This window comes from Erinaceus europaeus, chromosome 1 (genome assembly GCF_950295315.1).
Source record: "Erinaceus europaeus chromosome 1, mEriEur2.1, whole genome shotgun sequence".
NCBI classification, from domain to species: domain Eukaryota; kingdom Metazoa; phylum Chordata; class Mammalia; order Eulipotyphla; family Erinaceidae; genus Erinaceus; species Erinaceus europaeus.
Genome location: NC_080162.1, coordinates 2,204,462 through 2,225,627, shown reverse-complemented (window position 1 = coordinate 2,225,627; position 21,166 = coordinate 2,204,462). Strand labels below are relative to the sequence as shown.

At 39.7% G+C, this 21,166-nt stretch overlaps 1 protein-coding gene across 1 annotated transcript in view; it reads right to left on the bottom strand.

Moving 5' to 3' along the window:
- RNLS (renalase, FAD dependent amine oxidase) overlaps positions 1-21,166 on the bottom strand; it is a 331,287-nt gene that overhangs the window by 76,146 nt on the left and 233,975 nt on the right. The window contains exon 5 of the mRNA XM_007520759.3: positions 18,263-18,436. Coding sequence (XP_007520821.1) covers positions 18,263-18,436 — 174 coding nt within the window. The remainder of the gene's footprint in view (positions 1-18,262; positions 18,437-21,166) is intronic.

The window sequence follows — 21,166 nt, the reverse complement described above, 5'->3', positions numbered from 1 at the left end:
AGATTTTCCCAGCTGACTAAGACTTCCTGGAACTATTTCATGTGGGCAGGTGTTTCTTAGTTTCCAGCACAGCACCTCTGGCAACACAAAACTATTTGATACATATCTGAAAATGATAGTCCAACCGAATGAACTGAAAATGGACATATTTGTAAATTATGTTCTGAAACTTTCATAATGTATATTTTTCCCAGTCACATACTCTGTAAGGAACTCTTTATTGATTTAGCCATGTTTTCACTGTCCCTTCATCTTGGCATTGAGATTCAGACCGAGACGAACGTACTTGGTCAGTGGGACAACAAGTGTTATCTTGGCTGTAAGTCTGTACCATTGAGGACAGATTGACAGAAATACCAGAGGCTGGAGGGGGATGGGTGGTTGCACACCCAGTTAAGCATACCCAGTTAAGTGCACAGAGTACTAAGCACAATGACTGGAGCCGGGATCCCAGTTTGAGCCCCAGGTTTCCCACCTGTAGGGGAGTTGCTTCACAGGCAGTGAAGCAGGTCTTCAGGTGTCTATCTTTCTCTCTCCCTCTCTGTCTTTCCCTCTTCTCTAAATTTCTCTGTCTGTCGTATCCAATAAGATGGAAAAAGTGGCCTCCAGGAGCAGTGGATTCATAGTGCCAGCACCAAACCTCAGCAATAACAATGGAGGCAAAAAAAGAAAGAAAAATGACAAGCCACAGGCTGGAAGGTAACTGCTGTTTGTTTTTACTTCATGTGAAAACATTCTCCTCACAAAATGAACTGACGTATATCATTCTCTAGAAACCAGTAGAAATAGCTAGTCTGCTTCATGATTTGTACCTGCTAATGTACATGACAATATATAAATATTTATTTATCTATTATTAATCTTTATTTATAAAAAGGAAACACTGACAAAAACCATAGGATAAAAGGGGTACAACTCCACACAATTCCCACCACCAAAACTCCATATCCCCTCCCCTGATAGCTTTCCTATTCTTTATCCCTCTGGGAGTATGGACCCAGGGTCATTGTGGGATGCAGGAGGTGGAAGGTCTGGCTTCTGTAATTGCTTCCCCGCTGGACATGGGTGTTGACAGATGGATCCATACTCCCAGCCTGTCTCTCTTTCCCTAGTGGGGCAGAGCTCTAGGGATGCGAGGATCCAGGTCACATTTTTATTTTTATGTGCATGCACGCCCATCTATATACTGACGTATATCAAATTTATACATGATTCACATACATATTTTTTCTTATTTTAATATTTATTTATTTGTGGGGGTTAGTGGTTTAAATTGGATCGACCTTCTCGTGGTGCATCTCATGAGTACCCATTCATTGGGGAAACTGACGATCCTTCCTAGCCGACTGAATCCACATGGATCCCAGTCACTTTCAAAGCCAGCAACAAGCAGCTCCTGACAGCTTTCAACCTGAAGCTGTTGACTGGCTACGGAAGAAGGGCAAACACTAGAAGAAGAAGAAGTGGTTTACAGTCAGCAGTAAAATACATTAGTTGATATATGTTGTAGGGAATTGTGAGGATACGGTACAGCTTGGCGGGACCCCCCCCCCCAATTGAAAAGTGAAGGCCTGAGGGGCACAGCCAATCCTATCAGTCTCTCTCTACTAAGAGGTTGAGCAAGGGAGTACAGGGCCTCCAGGGTCTGCCCCATGTTGTTAAAAATTCGGTGGCTCCTGCCGGCCGGTCTAGCTTCATGGGCGGGTAACAAAGACGCAGAGACAACGGCTGGGCAGGGAAGCTTTATTTCTTTATTCAGGAACAACGATTCATAAACTAAGACAAACTAATCACCAAACAGAACTCTGCTGTCTCTTTGTGGTGGCACAAGCACTCTCTCTTACTCTGGAACTCAGGAACTCTGAAACTCTTCAACTGTGGAACTCTCTCTTACTCTCGAACTCAGGAACTCTCCAACTCTGGAACTCTGAAACTCTGGCGGGTTTTCTAGGGGCAGGGCCAAGCGGGCCCGCAAAATTAACAGGACTGATCTAATTCTCTTGGTGGGGGAGAACTAGAACCCAATGTAAAGCATACAACAATTCCCCCTTTTCTTTTAACTAAATGGCTACAGTATCAAGGGTGTGGGGTGAACAGAAACATATATCACACAGGCATTTTTAAAAAAGAAACTGGCACAAACATGGAGAAACATGCAAGCAAATAACAAGAACCAGCGTGTTGCCAAGGGAAGGCCTGAGGGGGCCATATCTGCCTCTGTGGGCTAAACTTTATCAGCTTAAAAAAACATTTCTTGCCTCTGGGGGGTGTACTTTCTTTGACGGGCATTTGCATGGGGGCGGGGAACGGCCTAGAGTCCCAAAGGCAGCTGGCTGCAATTTACTTACTATGAAACAAAACTTGTTATTAGCATATCTACTGCATGATCCAATGTTTCTAATAGAGAAGGAATTTGAGACTTTTACATATCAACGTCTTTTAACCTTTTGTTACACCCATTCAAGATGGAGTCACATTGTACTCAGGAAAGGAAACCTCAGGCATGAGAATAATTAGCATAGCCATTGTGCGATCTACCATTTCTGATAGAGAAGGTAATGGAGAGTTTTACATATCAACAAGTCTATTTAACCTTTTGTTTAGACCAACTTAGTTAAAATATATTGATTGTTAACTAATTTTTACCTCAGACTTTAAATGTAAGTTAATTTTTATCTTTATGAGAATTACGTTGAAAACCTTTTTTATTTAACTTTGACTAGTAAGAATTTAGCCTTAAAGCTACTGTTTACCAAACTTTAAACATACACATAAACATGGTCATTAATACACGAGGAGAGAAACCTTTGTTACGAAGACATGTCATTTTAAACACGAATTTAAATCTGTACTGTCTTAGTTGTTGGGGGGGGGGTTCACCATCCAGAGGTGGCTTTCCGCGCAGCTTTACTTCTAGGAATTGTAGGTTGTGATCTCTGCACAAATCTCTGCGTACTCCAGCTTGTCTGTCTTCAGACCGGACCGGCAACTGGAGATCTCATGTGCCCAGTTTTGGCAGGGAGCCCGAGGGTCCGGGAGGCCCGGGATGGTTTCAGAATTTATAGCAAGAGGGCAGGCAGGCCTGATCTAATTCTCTCCGTGGGGGAGAACTAGAACCCAATGTAAAGCATACAACAGCCCCACCTCTCAGCCTCCCTGCCTCACAGTAGCCCACTCCCTTATTATCTACATAGTCATTGTTTTCCCTGAAAGTCCCCTCCCTACTTCCCCACCTACTCCATTCCATTGATCGTATCTGATCTGTCTTCTCTCTGCCCTCAGGACCCCCCCTCTGGCCGCTGGTTACTGATAACCTTGCTTTCTCGTTCCTTTAACTGATTAAACCTCTTGCTCAACAATTACTGGAAAAGTCCTGACCCTCCCTCAGACCCTTTGCCTCCCTACCATATACGGTATACACATGTCACTTCCTCCCTACCATATACGGTATACACATGTCACTTCCTCCCTACCATATATGGTATACACATGTCTCTTCCTCCTGTGACCCTTTATAAACCCTGCTTTGCTGTTCAATAAATGGATTTTTGTGCACGACACATTCCCCTGGTGATCTCTGGTGGTGCCTCTTGCTACATAGGGAAAGACCCAGCCACTCACCCCTGCTGCCCCGGAACATTCCTTCTGGGTCCCCCGCATCTGTTGTACAAAAGAGCTGGTAAGGCCTAAAGTTTTTGCCTGATAAGAGGCCTCCCTACCAAAGAGTCCGACAACATGTGTAACATTTCTCAGTTTTCCATATAACAATTCAACCACCACAAGGTCCTCCTCTGCCATCATGTTCCAAGATAAACCCCATAGTCTTTTACTTTGGTGCAGTACACCAACTCCAGGCCCAGTTCTGCTGTGTGTTTTTTCCTCTGTTCTTGTTTTTCAACTTCTGTCTATGAGTGAGATCATCCCATATTCATCCTTCTGTTTCTGCCTATCCCACTTAACATGATTCCTTCAACCTCCATCCAAGATGAGGTGAAGAAAGTGAATTCATCATTTTGATAGCTGAGTAGTATTAATATGTAGACGACAACTTTCTCAGCCACTTGTCTGTTGTTGGACACCTACCTGGGTTGCTTCCAGGTTTTGGCTATTACAAATTGTGCTGCTAAGAACATATGTGCACACAAATCTTTTTGGATGGTTGTGTTGGGTTCCTTAGGGTCTATCCCCAGGAGAGGAATTGCAGGGTCACAGGGCATGTCCACTTCTAGCCTTCTGAGAGTCTCCAGACTGTTCTCCACAGAGGTTGGATCCACTGACATCCCCACCAGCAGTGCAGGAGGGTCCTTTGTCCCCACAACCTCTCCAGCATTTGTTGCTGCTACCTTTCCTGATGTATGCCATCCCCACGTGACTGAAGTAGCATCTCATTGCTGTCTTTATTTACATTTATCTGTCACTCATTGACTTGGAGCATTTTTTTCATGTTTGATGGCCTTTTGGATCTCTTCTTTGGTCAGTATTCTGTTCATATCCTCTCCCCATTTTCAGATGGTGTCATTTGATTTTTTGTTGCTAGGTTAAGTGAATTCTTTATGTATTTTGGTTATTAGCCACATGTTTGATGTATGATATATAGAGATCTCCTCGCATTCTGTAAGAAGTCTCTTTGTTTGGATGGTGGTTTCAATTTGATGTAGTCCTGTTGGTTTATTTTTATTTCATTCTTCTTTGTAACAATGGATTCTTATAATTGAAGATGCCTTTAAAATTTAGCTGCTTCACTAGTATTCCTGCTTTTGTGCATCAGTTGTCCAATGAGCCATGTTCACTATCTGATACGCAGATATGTATTTCTATTGTTCATCAATAAATCTTGGCATGTGGTAAAAATTTAAATGGAATAGAGTTCTGCCAATATTTTCCTCTAAGTAGCTGACAGTTTCTAGTCTAACATCCAAATACTTTATACACCTGGAATTTACTTTTGTGAGTGGTGAAATGTAGTGGTTCAGATTCATTCTTTTGCATGTTTCAACCCAATTTTTCCAACACTGTTTGTTCCTATACACTCTTTTAATGCTGAGATAGCATCCCAAGATTTGTTGTTATTATCAGTATGACAGTCTATGGCATCACTGTTATAATGCAAAAGATATTTATAGTTCATACTTAACTTCTATACAGCAAAACATTCTCACTTCTTGAGCCTAAGTCCTTCTCCACCATCATGCACTAGGACCTGAAAGGCTCCCTTACCAGAACACTTTACTTTTTTACTGTGAAGACAGGGGTGTCTCTCAGTGGTAACAAGCCCTGGGTTTGATATTCACCACCATAAAAACAAAAAACAAGACTTGATTTTATTTTTAAAAAATCATTGGAGGGTTTTAGAACTAGATTCTCAATCTACATCAAACTCTGATGTCTCCCTATGATGTCAAGCTTACTGGAAATTGTATATACCTATGTTAAAAATAATCTTTCAGATTGGCTCTGGTTCTAACACCACCTAGTTTTGACGTATGTGGAGAAAAGCTTCGCTCATTTCTAAAAGACCTCAGGTCTTTTCTGAGCTCTAACCCTAACCCCACCATTTCATATGGGGACTATTCCAGATATCATACACACACACACACACATGCACACACACACGCACACGCACACACACACACTGGTCATAGGGTATGCCTCATATATGAACTATTGACATGGAATAGTAGTCATTAAGTGCTCAAATTTAACATTCCACAATCAAATATGCTTGGGAAATTCTAGAGTTAATGAAGTGAGAGTCAGTCTTCTCTGTAGAAAAGTTTTTAAATAGGGAAACATGCCATAGGAACTGAAAATAGAAGCAATTGCCAATGCCCATGCTCAGCAGGGAAGAAATTACAGAAGCCAGACCTTCCACCTTCTGCACCCCAAAAAGAATTTTGGTCCATATTCCCAGAGGGATAGAGAATAGGGAAAATTCCAATGGAGAGGAGGGGGCATGGAACTCTGGTTGTGGGAACTGTATGGAATTATATCCTTTTTATCTTACAATTTTGTTAATCATTATTAAATCACTAGTAAAAATTTAAAAAATATATAGATCATATTGGCAGCATGTTGCTAATTTATTTGATGCCAGACTTCTTTCTTAAAGAGCGCTTTAAGAATATAGTTTTCCATTGTACATTTTGTTCCATTGAACAATAGTTTAAATGTCCTGAGTGATATACAGAATTATTGGCACTTAAATCTGGGCTGCAACTCTGTCCTTTGCCCAGAGAGTCTGTGGCTGTGCTTTTGGCTTTCTGAATGCCCTGCCTAGCCACAATGCCTGACAGATGATCACTTCTTGGCCTCTTTCTGGCTTGGGACACCAATCCTTTATCATCCGTTGTCTTCAAAATTTAACAGCACATGGTTATTTTATTATTATTATTTTCATTATTGTAGACCCAACTTTGCTTCAATTTGTCTATCTTGTTGTTCTATCTTGACAGAATACAAATGTTTCCCCCTCATTAGCTGAATGTATTTATCATATTATTAGCTCACCAGTAGACAAAATATTCCAAATAAAAGTTGGATGTATATTTGTGTTAATAACAGAAAATGACAACTGTTACTGATCTACTTAAGTATCAGTAACACACAACAGAGTCCCATTTTATGGACAATTACACTATTTGTACTCAACCATACATACTTAGCACCCTAACTCCAGATAGTGAGAACACAGAGTTATGATCATTAATATAAAAATATTTGGGGGGGCAGCAGTAGCACATCCAGTTAAGTGTACATCTTACCAAGCACATGGACCTGGGTTTGAGCCCCCAGCTCCCCACTTGCAGGGAGGATGCTTCACGAGCAATGAAGCAGGTCCACAGGTGTCTGCTTTCTCTCTCCCTCTCTATCTTCCCTCCTCTATCAATTTCTCTGTTCTAGCTAACAAAACTTAGAATAAAAAAGGGAAAAATGGCCACTGGGAGCCATGAATTCATTGTGTAGGCATTAAGCCCCAGTGACAACCTTGGTGGTGATTAAAAAAAAAAAAAGAAGAAAAAGGAAGAAAGAAATATTTTTGTATTTCTGTTATTTATTTCTTTAATTCATGTGAGAATTTATTAATATATTGTTACAGTAATTTGAATTTGCATCTTTGTTTTTATAAATTGCTATTGCACAGTGGCTGATTACTTTTCCCCATCATCTCATTTATTTTATACAGTTCATTAGTATTACAAGAAATGAAACTACCATTTCTTCCTTTTCTGTGTGTCTCTCATAGAAAAAAAAACACTTTATTCTGAAAATATAATCTTTCATCTGATCTCAAATAAATAAAACCAACTGACTATTGAAAAGGCAACATAAAGTTATTCCATGTGGTTTTAAGGTATTTTCCAAAACAATTTGGACTATCCATTCTTCTCTCTTGATACCAATCTTAGTCACATTCAGTTGCAGTGACTCTGCTTGCAAATAATGGCCATTATTCATTACCTACCCAGCATCCCTTACTCCTTACTTTCTCTCTATCAAAAATATTTGATTTGTGTGTCTACTCTTCACATATGTAGGACATAAGAGTTAATTCTGCTGGGGGATTCCTCAAAAGATTTTTTGATAGAGGGATAGAGATGGTAAGTAACAGTTCTTCACCATGTTGCTGAGTCTAGATGTGACTATAATAGTTACTGTCTGAAAGGTAGTAAGATATAAAGCAGGACAAATTGTTTGATAAACAGGAACCCAAAGGTAAGAAAAGAGCAGATGAACTTAGGGGTCTTTGTGTGTGAAGAAGCTAATTGGTCTATTTTAGGTATGTTCTAAGGTATCCATGGATTTAGTGAGTTTTGGCTGAGCCCAATAGCTAACATGCAGGTGGACTAAAAGTGTTGTCTGGAGAGATGGTGTCAGAGATGAGAGTAGGGCTAGAAAGCTGTATTAGGGCACAGCATAGTTATCAAACACAAGGAAAGTATATAAATTCTATTAACTGTTGCAGTCACTACTAGGATGCCATCCCTGGACAGGCAACCTCACCAATGTGTCCTAGAACCTCCCCTCCCCAGAGCCCTGCCCCACTAGGGACAGACAGACACAGGCTGGGGGTTGTGGATCCACCTGCCAACACCCATGTCTAGCGGAGAAGCAATTACAGAAGCCACAACTCCCACCTTCTGCTCCCCATAAAGATCTTTGGTCCAGACTCCCAGAGGGATAAAAATAGGGAAGCTTCCAATGGAGGGAGTGGGAACTGCATGGGATTGTACCTCTGTTATCTTACAATCCTGTTAATCATTATGAAATCACTAATAAAAAATTTTTTAAGTAGTTACTGTGACCTTGTTTACTTGACCAGTCTACTGAGTATGTCAACACCAAGAGTGAGGGGGCACAGAGAAGATTAAATCCAATGTCTCTCAAGATATTGATCTGCTGCTATGCTTCTAAATTCTGCTTCTAAGACCCCTTCTGTTACATTGCTTGAGGCTGTGGTCTATTTACATAATCAATGTTTTACCTTGGTCCCGCCCTGCCTGCACGGTATTGGTTTAATCTCCACTGGTTAGATGGAAGCTTTCTATGTTCTGTTGGCACTCTTTTTTTTGCTCCACCCCGTCTCCTAGTCATTTCCTTTCCCTTGTCACTTCTGGTGAAGAGATGCATAAAAGGTGATGTATCTGATTAATAAACGAGATACTGCTTCCCAGCTCAGCCATGAGTCCCTGGTCGTCTGTGTCCCGCCCGCGAAGCTAGACCAGCATTGATCACCTGACAAGTGATTCTGATGTTCTTTCTCTTAGAATATAAGTCTGTCCACTCAGGCTGCTATAACACAGTACCACAGACTGGATAGTCTGTTAGTATAGATACTAGCCTGAAGATTCCTCAGGACATTGGAAATGTATCTACCATAATTTATGGTGATTTTTCTCTTACAGATATATCTAGAGATGTCAAAAAACATCCAAAAAGCTCTATGCAGATTTATGTTCACAGTAATATTAATTGTAGTATCCAAATTTGGAAACAACTTAAATATCTAGGAATAGATGAATGATTAAGAAACAAGAAAGATTAATGGGGGAATCCTGAGATTCCCAAACAGACTTGATAGGCCTAGATCTCAAATACATACCTCTCTCCATTGTTACTGGTCATTTCTATCAAGAACAACACAATAGACCCCTTTGTGGGCCCATATAGGACCTTGCCCTCAACTTGGATCAACAATAGTAGAGAATGTTCCTCCTCTAAAGGGGGGATGGACAACATAATCTATGCTACACCTGAGGATGATAGGTTGATATTGGGGCAGCTTGGAATGTTCCTACTCATGACCACAGAATGTGAGCTCAGATCTACAGGGATGCAGAGGTCACACAGGCTCCTAAGATAATTATGGGCCCCAGATAACATTAAATCAGTGGGGTATATAGTCAACAATATTTATACCACTTTCCCATATTAGGGAGCTACTCTCTTCCCTGATCCAGCTTTCTGATCCTTTTCCCAGCCATGACATCATCTCCCCAGACAATAACTTGGATCCACCGGCATATCAGATGTCAGGCTCAGGCAAAAACACTAGTATAGCTACAAGTTCTTTGAAATATAACTAAAATATGCCTACTAGCTATCAACAAAATGGAGGACCCCCCAACACTTCATCTGCACTATTCTAGCCTTTAGGTCCATGATTAATCAACAATTTGTTTGGCTTTGTAAGTTAACTCTCTTTTCAGCCACCAGGTTCCAGATACTAGCAGAATGCGACCAGACTTCCCAGGACAGACAACCCCACCAATGTGTCTTGGAGCTCTGCTTCCCCAGAACCCTTCCCCAGAGAGACAGGCTGGGAGTATGGATCAACCTGTCAATGCCCATGTTAAGTGGGGAAGCAATTACAGAAGCCAGATCTTTCACCTTCTGCATCCTACAATAACCTTGGGTCCATACTCCCAGAGGGATAAAGAATAGGAAAGTTATCAGGGGAGGGGATGGGATACGGAGATCTCGTGGTGGGAATTGTTCGAAGTTGTACCCCTCTTATCCTATGGTTTTTTCAATGTTTTCTTTTTGTAAATAAAAAATTAAAAAAAAATAAACAGGGAAGATTTATTTCTTTCAGTTGTATAGGCTAGGTAATTAAAAGCCACAGTGCCAATGATTTTGGTTTCCAGAGAGGTCACTATTTCTGTTTCTTGCTGTCTTGTGGTCTTTGGTGTACACATCAAGATAGGAAGAATTCTTTCATTCTTCTAGTAAAGTCTTACTATAATTGAATGGGGGATAATGGTTTACAAGACAGTTTTCACAGGTATGAAGTATCTTTTTAAAAATTTATTTATTCCTTTTTGTTGACCTTGTTATTTTATTGTTGTAGTAATTATTGTTTTTGTTATTATTGTTGTTTTTGTTGGATAAGACAGAGCAAAATGGAGAGAGGAGGGGAAGTTAGAGTGGGGAGAGAAAGATAGACATCTGTAGATCTGCTTCACCATCTGTGAAGCCACTCCCCTGAAGGTGGGAAGCTGGGGACTCGAACCAGGATCCCTACCTGCTGCGCTACGCCCAACTCCCAGGTGTGAAGTTATTTATCTCTCTATGGCAGGTGCCTGCATACCAACCCTACTACCAGTTGACATTTTTCCTCACCACAGTTCACTGAGTCTCCAAAGACTTTTAATCATCTACTAGCTACCTCGCTAGAGTTCCTGGCTCTGTTGTCATGAAAACATAGTTCATGTAAAACACCTCCTGTATTTTTGCCTTTCTTTGGTCTTGATGTCCCATCTAGGATTAAGGTCATCTGGTACTCACTCTTCTTCTGGTTTTTCTCAGTCAAGATGATTCATTTGAGTTCTATGCAGTATGGAGCAAGGGGAAGACTCCATAATGTCTTAGAATTGAGTAACGTTCCACTGTGCATATATATACCACCCATTTCTTAATCACTCATCTGTTCCTAGACATTTGGGTTACTATGACCATAGATGTCCATAGAGCTCTTGAGATATGCTTTTGTTTTTGTTTTAATCTCTGGATAGATCCCTAGGAGAGAAACTGCCAGAAATTATGGTAGACCCATCTCCATTGTCCTGAGGAATCTCTAGACTTACCCACAGACATTGGGTTAATTACATTTCCACCAACACTGTGGAAGAAGATTTCATTTTTATAAGCATCTTATGATTCCAGTATATCTAACCTTCTGTAAGTCCCACCTTCAAATGCAATTACACTTGAGGTTAGTGTTTAAACATATGAATTTGGGGAGGGGAGATACAATTCAACCCACTGTAGATAATATAAAAATGCTATCATGTTTTCTGAACAAATTTGAATTGCTTATTTCATTATATTTCATTGAATAAACTCTCACATATATCATATTTTATGAATCAATACACAAAGGACAATGTCTAATTCATGGTATAGACCTTGAAAGATGTAGTGTTATTTCTCTTTACACAAAACAAAGCAGTTAAAGAATTAAAAATGGTCAGTCCATTTCCGTTACAAAGTATTTCATGAACTATTGATTGTATATATATGTAGTATCATGTGAATATAAACAGTCCAGCACACGGGGAGTTTTAAGTTATAGAAGAAACATTTTTTTTTCTAAGATCAAATACTCTGATAGAACATCACATTCTAGAGAGGTCTCACTATCATGAAGTTCTGGCAAGCCAAGTGATGTTGGCTGGTGATTTTATCAAGAAAGACTTGTAACTAATGGCTTGATGAAACCATTAGTGCATGGAAAACACTGTAACAAATTGAACTGACTGTTCCTTTCAGGAATTCAGTTGTTTTTGTTTTTGTTTTTTGATTTCTTTATTGGGGAATTAATGTTTTACATTCCACAGTAAATACAAAAGTTTGTACATGCATAACATTTCTTAGTTTTCCATATAACAATACAACCCCCACTAGGTCTCTGTCATCCTTCTTGGACCTGTATTTTCCCCCCACCCACCCCAGAGTTTTTTACTTTGGTGCAATACACCAATTCCAGATCAGGTTCTACTTGTGTTTTCTCTTCTGATCTTGTTTTTCAACTTCTGCCTGAGAGTGAGGTCATCCCATATTCATCCTTCTGTTTCTGACTTATTTCACTTAACATGAATTTTTCAAGATCCATCCAGATGAGGTGAAGAAGGTGAAGTCAGCAATTTTTATAGCTGTGTAGTATTCCATTGTGTATATATACCACAACTTGCTCAGCCACTTATCTGTTGTTGGACATCTGGGTTGCTTCCAGTTTTGGCTATTATAAATTGTGCTGCCAAGAACATATGTAAACACAGATCTTTTTGGATGGGTGTGTTGGATTCCTTAGGATATATCCTCAAGAGAGAAATTGCAGGATCACAGAATAGGTCCATTTCTAGCCTTCTAAGAGTATTCCAGATTGTTCTCCACAGAGGTTGGAACAATTGACTTTCCCACCAGCAGTGGAGGAGGGTTCCTTTGACCCTACAACCTCTCCAGCATTTGCTACTGTACCCCTCTCCCCATTTCAAGATGGGGTTATTTGTTTTCTTGTTGTTGAGTTTGGCAAGCTCTTTATATATTCTGGTTATTAGCCTTTTGTCTGATGTATGACACGTAAAGATCTTCTCCCAATATGTGAGGGCTCTGTTAGTTTGGGTAGTGGTTTCTTTTGCTGTGCAGAAGCTTTTTAATTTTATATAGTCCCATATGTTTATGCTTGCCTTAGTTTTCTTTGTAATTGGATTTGTTTCATTGAAGATGTCTTTAAAATTTATGTGGAAAAGTGTCCTGCCAATATTTTCCTCTAAGTATCTGATAGTTTGTGGTCTAACATCCAAGTCTTTGATCCACTTGGAATGTGTTTGGTGAAATATAGTGGTTCAGTTTCATTCTTCTGCATGTTTCAACCCATTCTTTCCAACACCATTTGTTGAAGAGACTCTGCTTTCCCCATTGAATAGTCTGGGCACTTTTGTCAAAGATTTGATGTCCATAGGTGTGGGGGCTTACTTATGGGCTCTCAATTCTATTCCATTGGTCAGTATGTCTATTCATATTCCAGTACCAAGCAGTTTTGATGACAATGGCCCCATAGTACAATTTGAGATCTGGGAGTGTGATGGCTCCATTTCTGTTCTTTCTTCTTAATATTGTTTTGGCAATTCTAGGTCTTTTCTGGTTCCAGATAAACATTTGTAACATTTGTTATATTCTCCTAAAAACGTGGATGGGATCTTGTGGGGATGGCATTAAGTTTGTAGATGGCTCTGGGTAGTATGTTCATTTTGATGACGCTAATTCTTCCAACCCATGAACATGGAATATCTTTCCACTTCTTTGTGTCTTTTTCTATTTCTTTGAGTAGTGACCCATAATTTTCAGTATACAAATCTTTCACTTATTTGGTTAGGTTTATTCCTAGATATTTAATTTTTTTGTTGCTATAGTAAAAGGAATTGATTTTTGGATTTCAACTTCTTCTCACTTAGTGTTTGCATAGAGGAATGCCACTGACTTTTGAATGTTAATTTTGTAGCCTGACACCTTACTGTATTACCTGATTTCCAATAGTTTCTTGCTGGATTCCTTAGGTTTTTCTATGTATACTATCATGTCATCTGCAAATAAGGAGAGTTTGACTTCTTCTCTTCCAATCTGTATCCTTTTAATTCCTTGTTCCTGCCTGACTATTATGGCAAGAATTTCCAACCCTATGTTGAATAGTAATAGTGATAGTGGGTGTCCTTGTCTAGTACCTGATCTGAGTGGAAATGCTTCCAGTTTTTCACCCTTGACTACGATGTTGGCTATAGGTTTGCTATATATAGACTCCACTATCTTGAGGAATTTTTCATCTATTTCCATTTTTGTAGTGATTTGATCATAAAGGGATGTTGTATTTTGTCAAAGGCTTTCTCGGCATCTATTGTTATAACCATGTGGTTTTTGGTCTTGCATTTATTGATGTGGTGGAACATATTGATTAATTTACGTATATTAAACCAACCTTGCATGCCTGGGATAAACCCCACTTGGTCATGATGAACAATCTTTTTAATATACAACTATATCCGGTTGGCTAGAATTTTGTTCAGTATTTTACATCTATGTTCATCAGAGATATTGGTCTATAGTTTTCTTTTTTGGTTGTATCCCAGTCTGCTTTTGGTATCAAAATGATGTTGGCTTCATCGAAGCTGGAAGGGAGTATTCCAGTGTCTTCAATCTTCTGGAAGACTTTTAAAAAGAGAGATATTAGTTCTTATTTGAAGGTTTTCTAGAATTCACTTCTAAAACCTTCTGATCCATGACTTTTATTTTTAGAAAGGTTTTTGATAACTGTTTCAAGTTCAATAGCTGTGATGGGTCTGTTCATGTTTCTATTCCCTCTTTATTTAATTCTGGAAGTTTGTAGGTATCTAGGAAATCATCCATTTCTTCCAGGTTCTCTAGCTTGATGGCATATAGTTGTTCATATAAACCTGGCATGATATGTTGAATTTCTGTGGTGTCTGTTGTGATATCTCCTCTTTCATTTCTGATCTGATTTATTTGGGTCTTCTCCCTTTTTTGTTTTGTGAGTCTGGCTAAAAGTTTGTCGACTTTGTATACTATTTCAAAGAACCAACATTTACTTTCATTGTTCTTTTGAATGGTTTTCTTATTTTCAACCCTGGCAATCAATGAGGTGACAGATGTCACAGCCAGATCACTCTCACATCTGTTTTTCTTATTTTCTGTGTTATTTATTTCTGCCCTAACTTTAGTGATTTCTGTCTTTCTGGTTGTTTTAGGGTTCCTTTGCTCTTCTTCTTCCTTCAGATGTGCAATCAGGCTGTTTATTTTCTTGTTTCGTAATGTGTGTTTTATAGCTATGAAATTCCCTCTCAGTACTGCCTTAGCTGTGTCCCAAATATTTTGATAGTTTGTGTCTTCATTTTCATTGAACTCTTGAAACATTTTGATTTCTTCCTTTATTTCTACTTTGACCCAGTAGTTGTTAAGTACTGTACTATTGAGCTTCCATATTTTGGGACTATTACTACTCTTTTGTTGATTGTTAAGTGTTAGTTTAATTACAGTGTGGTCTGAGAAGATGCTTTGGATGATTCAAATACTCTTGAATTTGCTGATGCTGTCTTTGTGGCCTAACATATGGTCTATCCTTGATAATGAACCATGTGGACTTGAGTAAAATGTGTATTACAGTTTCTAGGGATGAATGACTCTGAAAATGTCCAATAGTTCTAATTTATCTATCTCCTCATTTAGCTCCCTCATGTCTTTATTGATTTTCTGCCTGGATCTGAGTAGGATGTTGAAGTCCCCTACTATGACTGTGTTGCTGTCAATATATTTGTGTAGCTCTTTCAATGGATGTTTGATGTATTTAGATGGCTTCTCATTGGGTGCATATATGTTAATAATTGTTAAGTCCTCTAGATTGACTGATCCACTGAACATTTAGTATTGTCCATCCCTATGCTTTTTATTTTTATATATTTTAAAATCTATTTTGTCAGATATGAGAATAGCTGTTCCTTCCCTTTTTTGTGGTCCACTGGCTTATATGATAATTTTACAACCAACCTTTCACTTTGAGTCTGTGTTTGCCTTGTTGAGTTAGGTGGGTTTCCTGTAGACAGCATATTGTTGGTTTGTGTTTTCTGATCTATCTTCCTACTCTGTGCATTTATTAGGTGAATTCAGGCCATTGACATTTATTGATATCAAAGTTTGCAGATATTTTAACGCCATTCTATAGAGTTTTAGAGTGTTCTGATATGTGGCCTATTTATGGTGGTCTGTTTATAGGAGACCTTTCAGAACTTCTTTCAGGGCAGGCTTGGTGATAGTTGACTCTTTCAACTGTTGATTGTTTGAGAAGGTTTTTATGCCTCCATATAGTCTGAATGACAGTCTATCAGAATACAGTATTCTCGGTTGAAAGCCTTTCACATCGAGCACTCGATAGATGTCTTGCCATTCTCTTCTCTCTGTTTGTTTGGAGAAGTCTGCTGCTAATATTATGGGTTTTCCTTTGTAGGTGACTCTTTGTTTTTCTCTTGCAGCTTTCAGGATCCTTTATTTATCCTAATTCCTTTCCATTCTAAATATAATGTGTATTGGTGTCTTTAAATCTGGATTAATTCTGTTTGGGACCCTCTGGGCTTCTTGAACCTCTATGTCTTTTATGTTTCCTAGACTAGAGAAGTTCTTAGCTATTATGTCCTGAAGAATGCTTTCTTCCCCTCCCTCTCTTTCTTCCTATGGTAAGCAAATAATATGTATATTATTTCTTTTGACGTCATCTCATAGGTCTCTGTTTTTGTTTTCTGTATCTCTTAATCTCTTTTTAAGATCTCTACTTCTTTCTTAGTTGTCTCTAATTCTTCCTCCATCCACTAATTGTGTCTTCAGCCTCATTTATTCTATTCTCTCTGCCCTCTACTGTTTTCTGGAGTTCATCTATTTTGTTACCCTGTTCTGATACTAATTTAGCTTGTTCATCTATTTGTGTTCTTAGCTCATCTATTTCAGCTTTCAGCTCCCTAATAACCTTGAGATAATTCATGTTTTCTTCCAGAGTCTCATTTATTGTTTCTGCATTTCTGATGACAATTCTTTCAAACTCTTTACTCACTCCTGTGATTATTTCCTTAAATAGTGTTTGGATGTTGACCTCATTATTTTGTGCTTCACCCTTTGGGGGGCTTTTAGCTGGACTCTTGCCCTGGTTCATTTCTCCAATATTTCTTCTTGTTGGTTTGATCATTTTATATAGTAAGTTATGAGTTCCCTCTCTCAGTACTTTTCAAATTACTGATCACTTTTGCCTGGATTGACTTGTGTCTAAGTAAGGTAATTAAAGGGTTTACAGTTGTGGAAACTGACAGTTGTTTCAATAGTATTTTAATCCTTGAGTTGGAGCATAGTGGCTTAACAACCCCTTTTGATTTTTCTTCCCTGTAGGCTATGGGAGCCTGAGGGCTTTTAAACTGTAAGTAGACTTTTTAGCTTAATCACTGACTCCTGACCAAGAGATAAAGTAGAGTGTGGCAGAGATAATCCAGTGGTTATGCAAAGAGTCTTTCACAGACCCACTGCTAGGCCAGGGAGGTATAGATCTTCTCCTGAGTTTACTTGTTAATTCTCTGTTCCTTGGTGTCAGCATGGGGCCTCCCTGCTGCTGCTCCAGATTCTGAGGGCAGTAGCAATGGAGACTCACAGTTACATTTGTTGATTCTCAGGAGAGCTATCTCCTCCCTTCAGCTGTCCCCTTGTTGGTGAAACAGACTGGAGGTGGTGTCTCAACAGGTAAACTGCTGGACCAGCCACTTAATCTCTCCTTAAGCTTCTCTCTGTCCACGAGCCACATGTGTTTGCACTCACTGGTGGTTGGTGGGTTCCTGAAGCCATTTTAGTCCTGTCTTGTTGCGGTCCAAGGTGGTCTCCTTTGGTATTCCTAGTTGACCTCAGAAAGGAGAGGAGAAGAGAGGAGAGGAGAGGAGAGGAGAGGAGAGGAGGGAAATATAGCTGCTGCTCCGTAGCCCTGCTTCCATAAGTTGGTTTCAGGAATTCAGTTGTTTTAGATTGCTACAATTTATTCTATGAAAATCAGTTATATTAAGCATCAGGACAATCCTATAAGAACACACTTTCATTCACCTTTATGTAAAATAAATTAGTTTATGTTTATTTAAGCAATTCAGATGGGTTTTTTATAACTTCAATGAAAAAGGGAGGGTGTAGGTGTTATTCAAGTCCAGTAAAGTCCTTATGAAACACTGTACCTAGAATTTTAGTTACTTTGTAAACAAAGTAATTTTACGTAGCCTTGCAAGTAAAAACTGAATAAAATTATATGGATGGGTTTTCATAACATAGTAAAATTCACTTTTTATTACTAGCCTGGAAAATGGAAAGAGTGACATTTACCATTTTGAAAACAAAACCAATCAACACACAACCCCCACCAAGAAACAAAGGAAAGACACATTTGCATACAGATGGGTCCATATTAAACACCAGAACTCCCCCAGATTTTGAAATCTTCTGACACCATTTTATATAAACTCAGTAATACAAACCATGTGGAGAACAACTTTCTGAAAAACTCGGTGTTGGTTTCACTGAGTATTTTATTATGGGCCACATGTGATATTCAGTTTTATCTCTTGTGGCTTGGAGTTAAATGCTTGTTCTCTTCAGAATGGCAACACTCAAGGAAGCTGCATTTTTCACCATACACACTCACCACTGTCACTGTATTTAAGGGGGAAATGTAGGTACTGACCTATATCACGCTTCTTATTGTCAATGGAGATGAAGCGGATGCAGGGATTACAGCTGATGTACTGCCCAGCCCAGGGGACATCGATCTTTGTGCCGGCTTCATAGAAGAGGCCCAGAGCATAGCGGGAGGAGTAACTCACAGACTCCAGCTGTTGTCTTTGGCTCTCACTAATCACTGTGGAAGAAAAAATAGAGGCCATCAGCTGTGGAGTCATCATCTTTCTTTTCACTATATCACACACAAAACTTTTCCAAACAGTGCCACGTATGTGATCTCACAGTGAAGCTAGGAAGGTAAGGCCAAAAAAAAAAAAAAAATCAGTTCTAATTTCTCTTTACAATGGACTTTAACACAACTGTTTTCATCATGCTGAATGTACAAACTCTTTTTTTTTTTTTTTGCTTCCAGGGTTATCACTGGGGCTAGGTGGTGGCAATATGAATCCACTGCCCCTAGCAGCCAATTTTTCCATTTTATTGGGTAGGACAGAGATAAGTTGAGAGAGGAAGGAGGGAGAGATAGAAGGATAGAGAGACAGAGAGACACCTGCATACTTGCTTTACTACTTGTGAAGCTTCCTCCCTGCAGGTGGGGAGTAGGCACTCAAACCCAGATCCTTGCGTGGGTCCTTGTACTTAGTATTGCCTATGCTTAATCAAGTGCACCACTGCCTGGCCCCCTAAAGGTTCAAACTCTTGATATTGCTATTTGAACCTCTCAAGATCTGGCTCGGAGTTACTTCTCTAGCTCTGTCCTGTCAGTCAAAGTTCAGAGTTCAGTGTGCCGGGCTAGCTTCACGGCCGGAGACAGACGACCAGGGACACATGGCTGAGCAGAGAAGCAGTATTTCTTTATTCACGAGTGAACAGTTCAAAAAACTAATCTAATCTAATCACCACACAGTTCTGTCTTGCTCTCTCTCCTCCTGCTGGCAGCATCAGGAATCAAGGAAGTATGTAGGATAGGGAAGGGGCCGGGAGAAGGAAGAAACGCAAAGTAGCAAGGACTAAACCAAAATCTCCCAGAGGCAGGGGGAGTGAGACCAAACCAACGTAACAGAATGACCATGTAAATAGACCACAACATCAAGCAATGTAACAGAAGGGATCCCAGAAGCAGAACTAGAAGCAGACCAACACTGTCCCCTAGTTACTACCCTACAGCTGTCTGGCAATCTTAGAGACTCCATATTCGGAACACATACTGGGAGTCACGGACTTTGCCAAATACTTAACACAGCACTTCATCCTAACAATCACCTAACAAGACAGAGTACTGCTACCATGCTATATGTGGGCGAACTGTGTTCCATCTTTCACAGGCCTTTTAAACTATTCTATGACATAGAAGGATTTGGTTGGATGCCTTCTGTCTGCAGTGGATTATAATTCTGTGAGCACATGAGTCACACCTTAGTCATCTTGGTCATAGGGGTCTACCCTTCTCACATGGAAACCCAGGATGATAGCATAAAGGGAAAGACAGGTGCATAGAGTGAATTCCAGTGTTGGCAATAAATTGCAAATGGGGAAAGAGTGAGAAAGGAATTAGCTGCTTTGGGTTCAGACCCTGAATCTGCCACTATGATATTGGCTAAATCACATAACTAATCTGAGGAGAGTCCATTCATTTATTATTTATTTATTTATTTTCCCTTTTGTTGCCCTTGTTGTCTTTTTATTGTTGTGGTAGTTATTATTGTTGTTGTTATTGATGTCCTCATTGTTAGGACAGAGAGAAATGGAGAGAGGAGGGGAAGACAGAGAAAGGGAGAGAAAGACAGACACCCGCAGACCTGCTTCACCGCCCATGAAGTGACTCCCCTGCAGGTGGGCAGCCAGGGGTTCAAACCGGGATCCTTATGCCAGTCCTTGTGCTTTGCGCCACCTGTGCTTAACCCGCTGCATTACCGCCCAACTCCCGAGAGTCCTTTTATCTATAGGTGAAAATACTAGTACAGAAAGCACAAATCTGGCTAGGATGCCATGGAATGAAGCAGAGCACTGGAAGGGTTCACTAAATAGTTAAAATTCTATTATAGCAAAGAAACATTTAGGAAAATAGGGCAGTGTACCAACTTATGGTGGATAAGAAAGAGAATTCCTTCATTTTTTAATGATTGTTCCCCCAACTTAAGGGCTCTAGCGTATTCATATGTGGACAATATTAACCTCTGAGTTTCAGAGAAGGTCATAATTCTATGCAAAAGGCTGAGGCTGGCCAGTTCAGAAAAAGAACACACAATTTCTCACTTAGTTAAATATGAACCTAAAACAGTCCAGCCAGGCACACCTCAAAGACTGGAGAATAACTTCCCTTAAAGCATTTTTTTAAAGATTTAAAAAATACTTATTTATTTCCTTTTGTTGCCCTTATTTTTTTATTGTTGTAGTTATTGTTGTTGTTGGATAGGACAGAGAGAAATGGAGAGAGGAGGGGAAGACAGAGAGAGAGGGGGAGAGAAAGACAGACACCTGCAGACCTGCTTCACCGCCTGTGAAGTGACTCCCCCGCAGGTGGGGAGCTGGGGGCTCGAACTGGGATCCTTATGCCAGTCCTTGTGCTTGGTGCCACCTGTGTTTTACCCGCTGTGCTACAGCCTTAAAGAAGTGGCCTTAAGAAGTAGAGAGAAAGGCAGGTCAGATGTTCAGAGATGAACTTAGTCTCAGTACTGGTCCTGTCCATGAGGACAGGAAGAGGAGCCAGGGTTTGCGCACTGCAGTTATGTACATGTGTGCTGCTCCATTCTTTCCTCAATCTATAGGTCTGGTTTTCAAAGTGGATTTTGGCATAACTTTCTCTTGTGATACTGACATTATTTTGTACTGGCTCAGAAGTGAAAGACTACATTCTCTCTCATCATTTTTTATCTCATTAAAAGGGTTAACAACTAGAACAACAAAT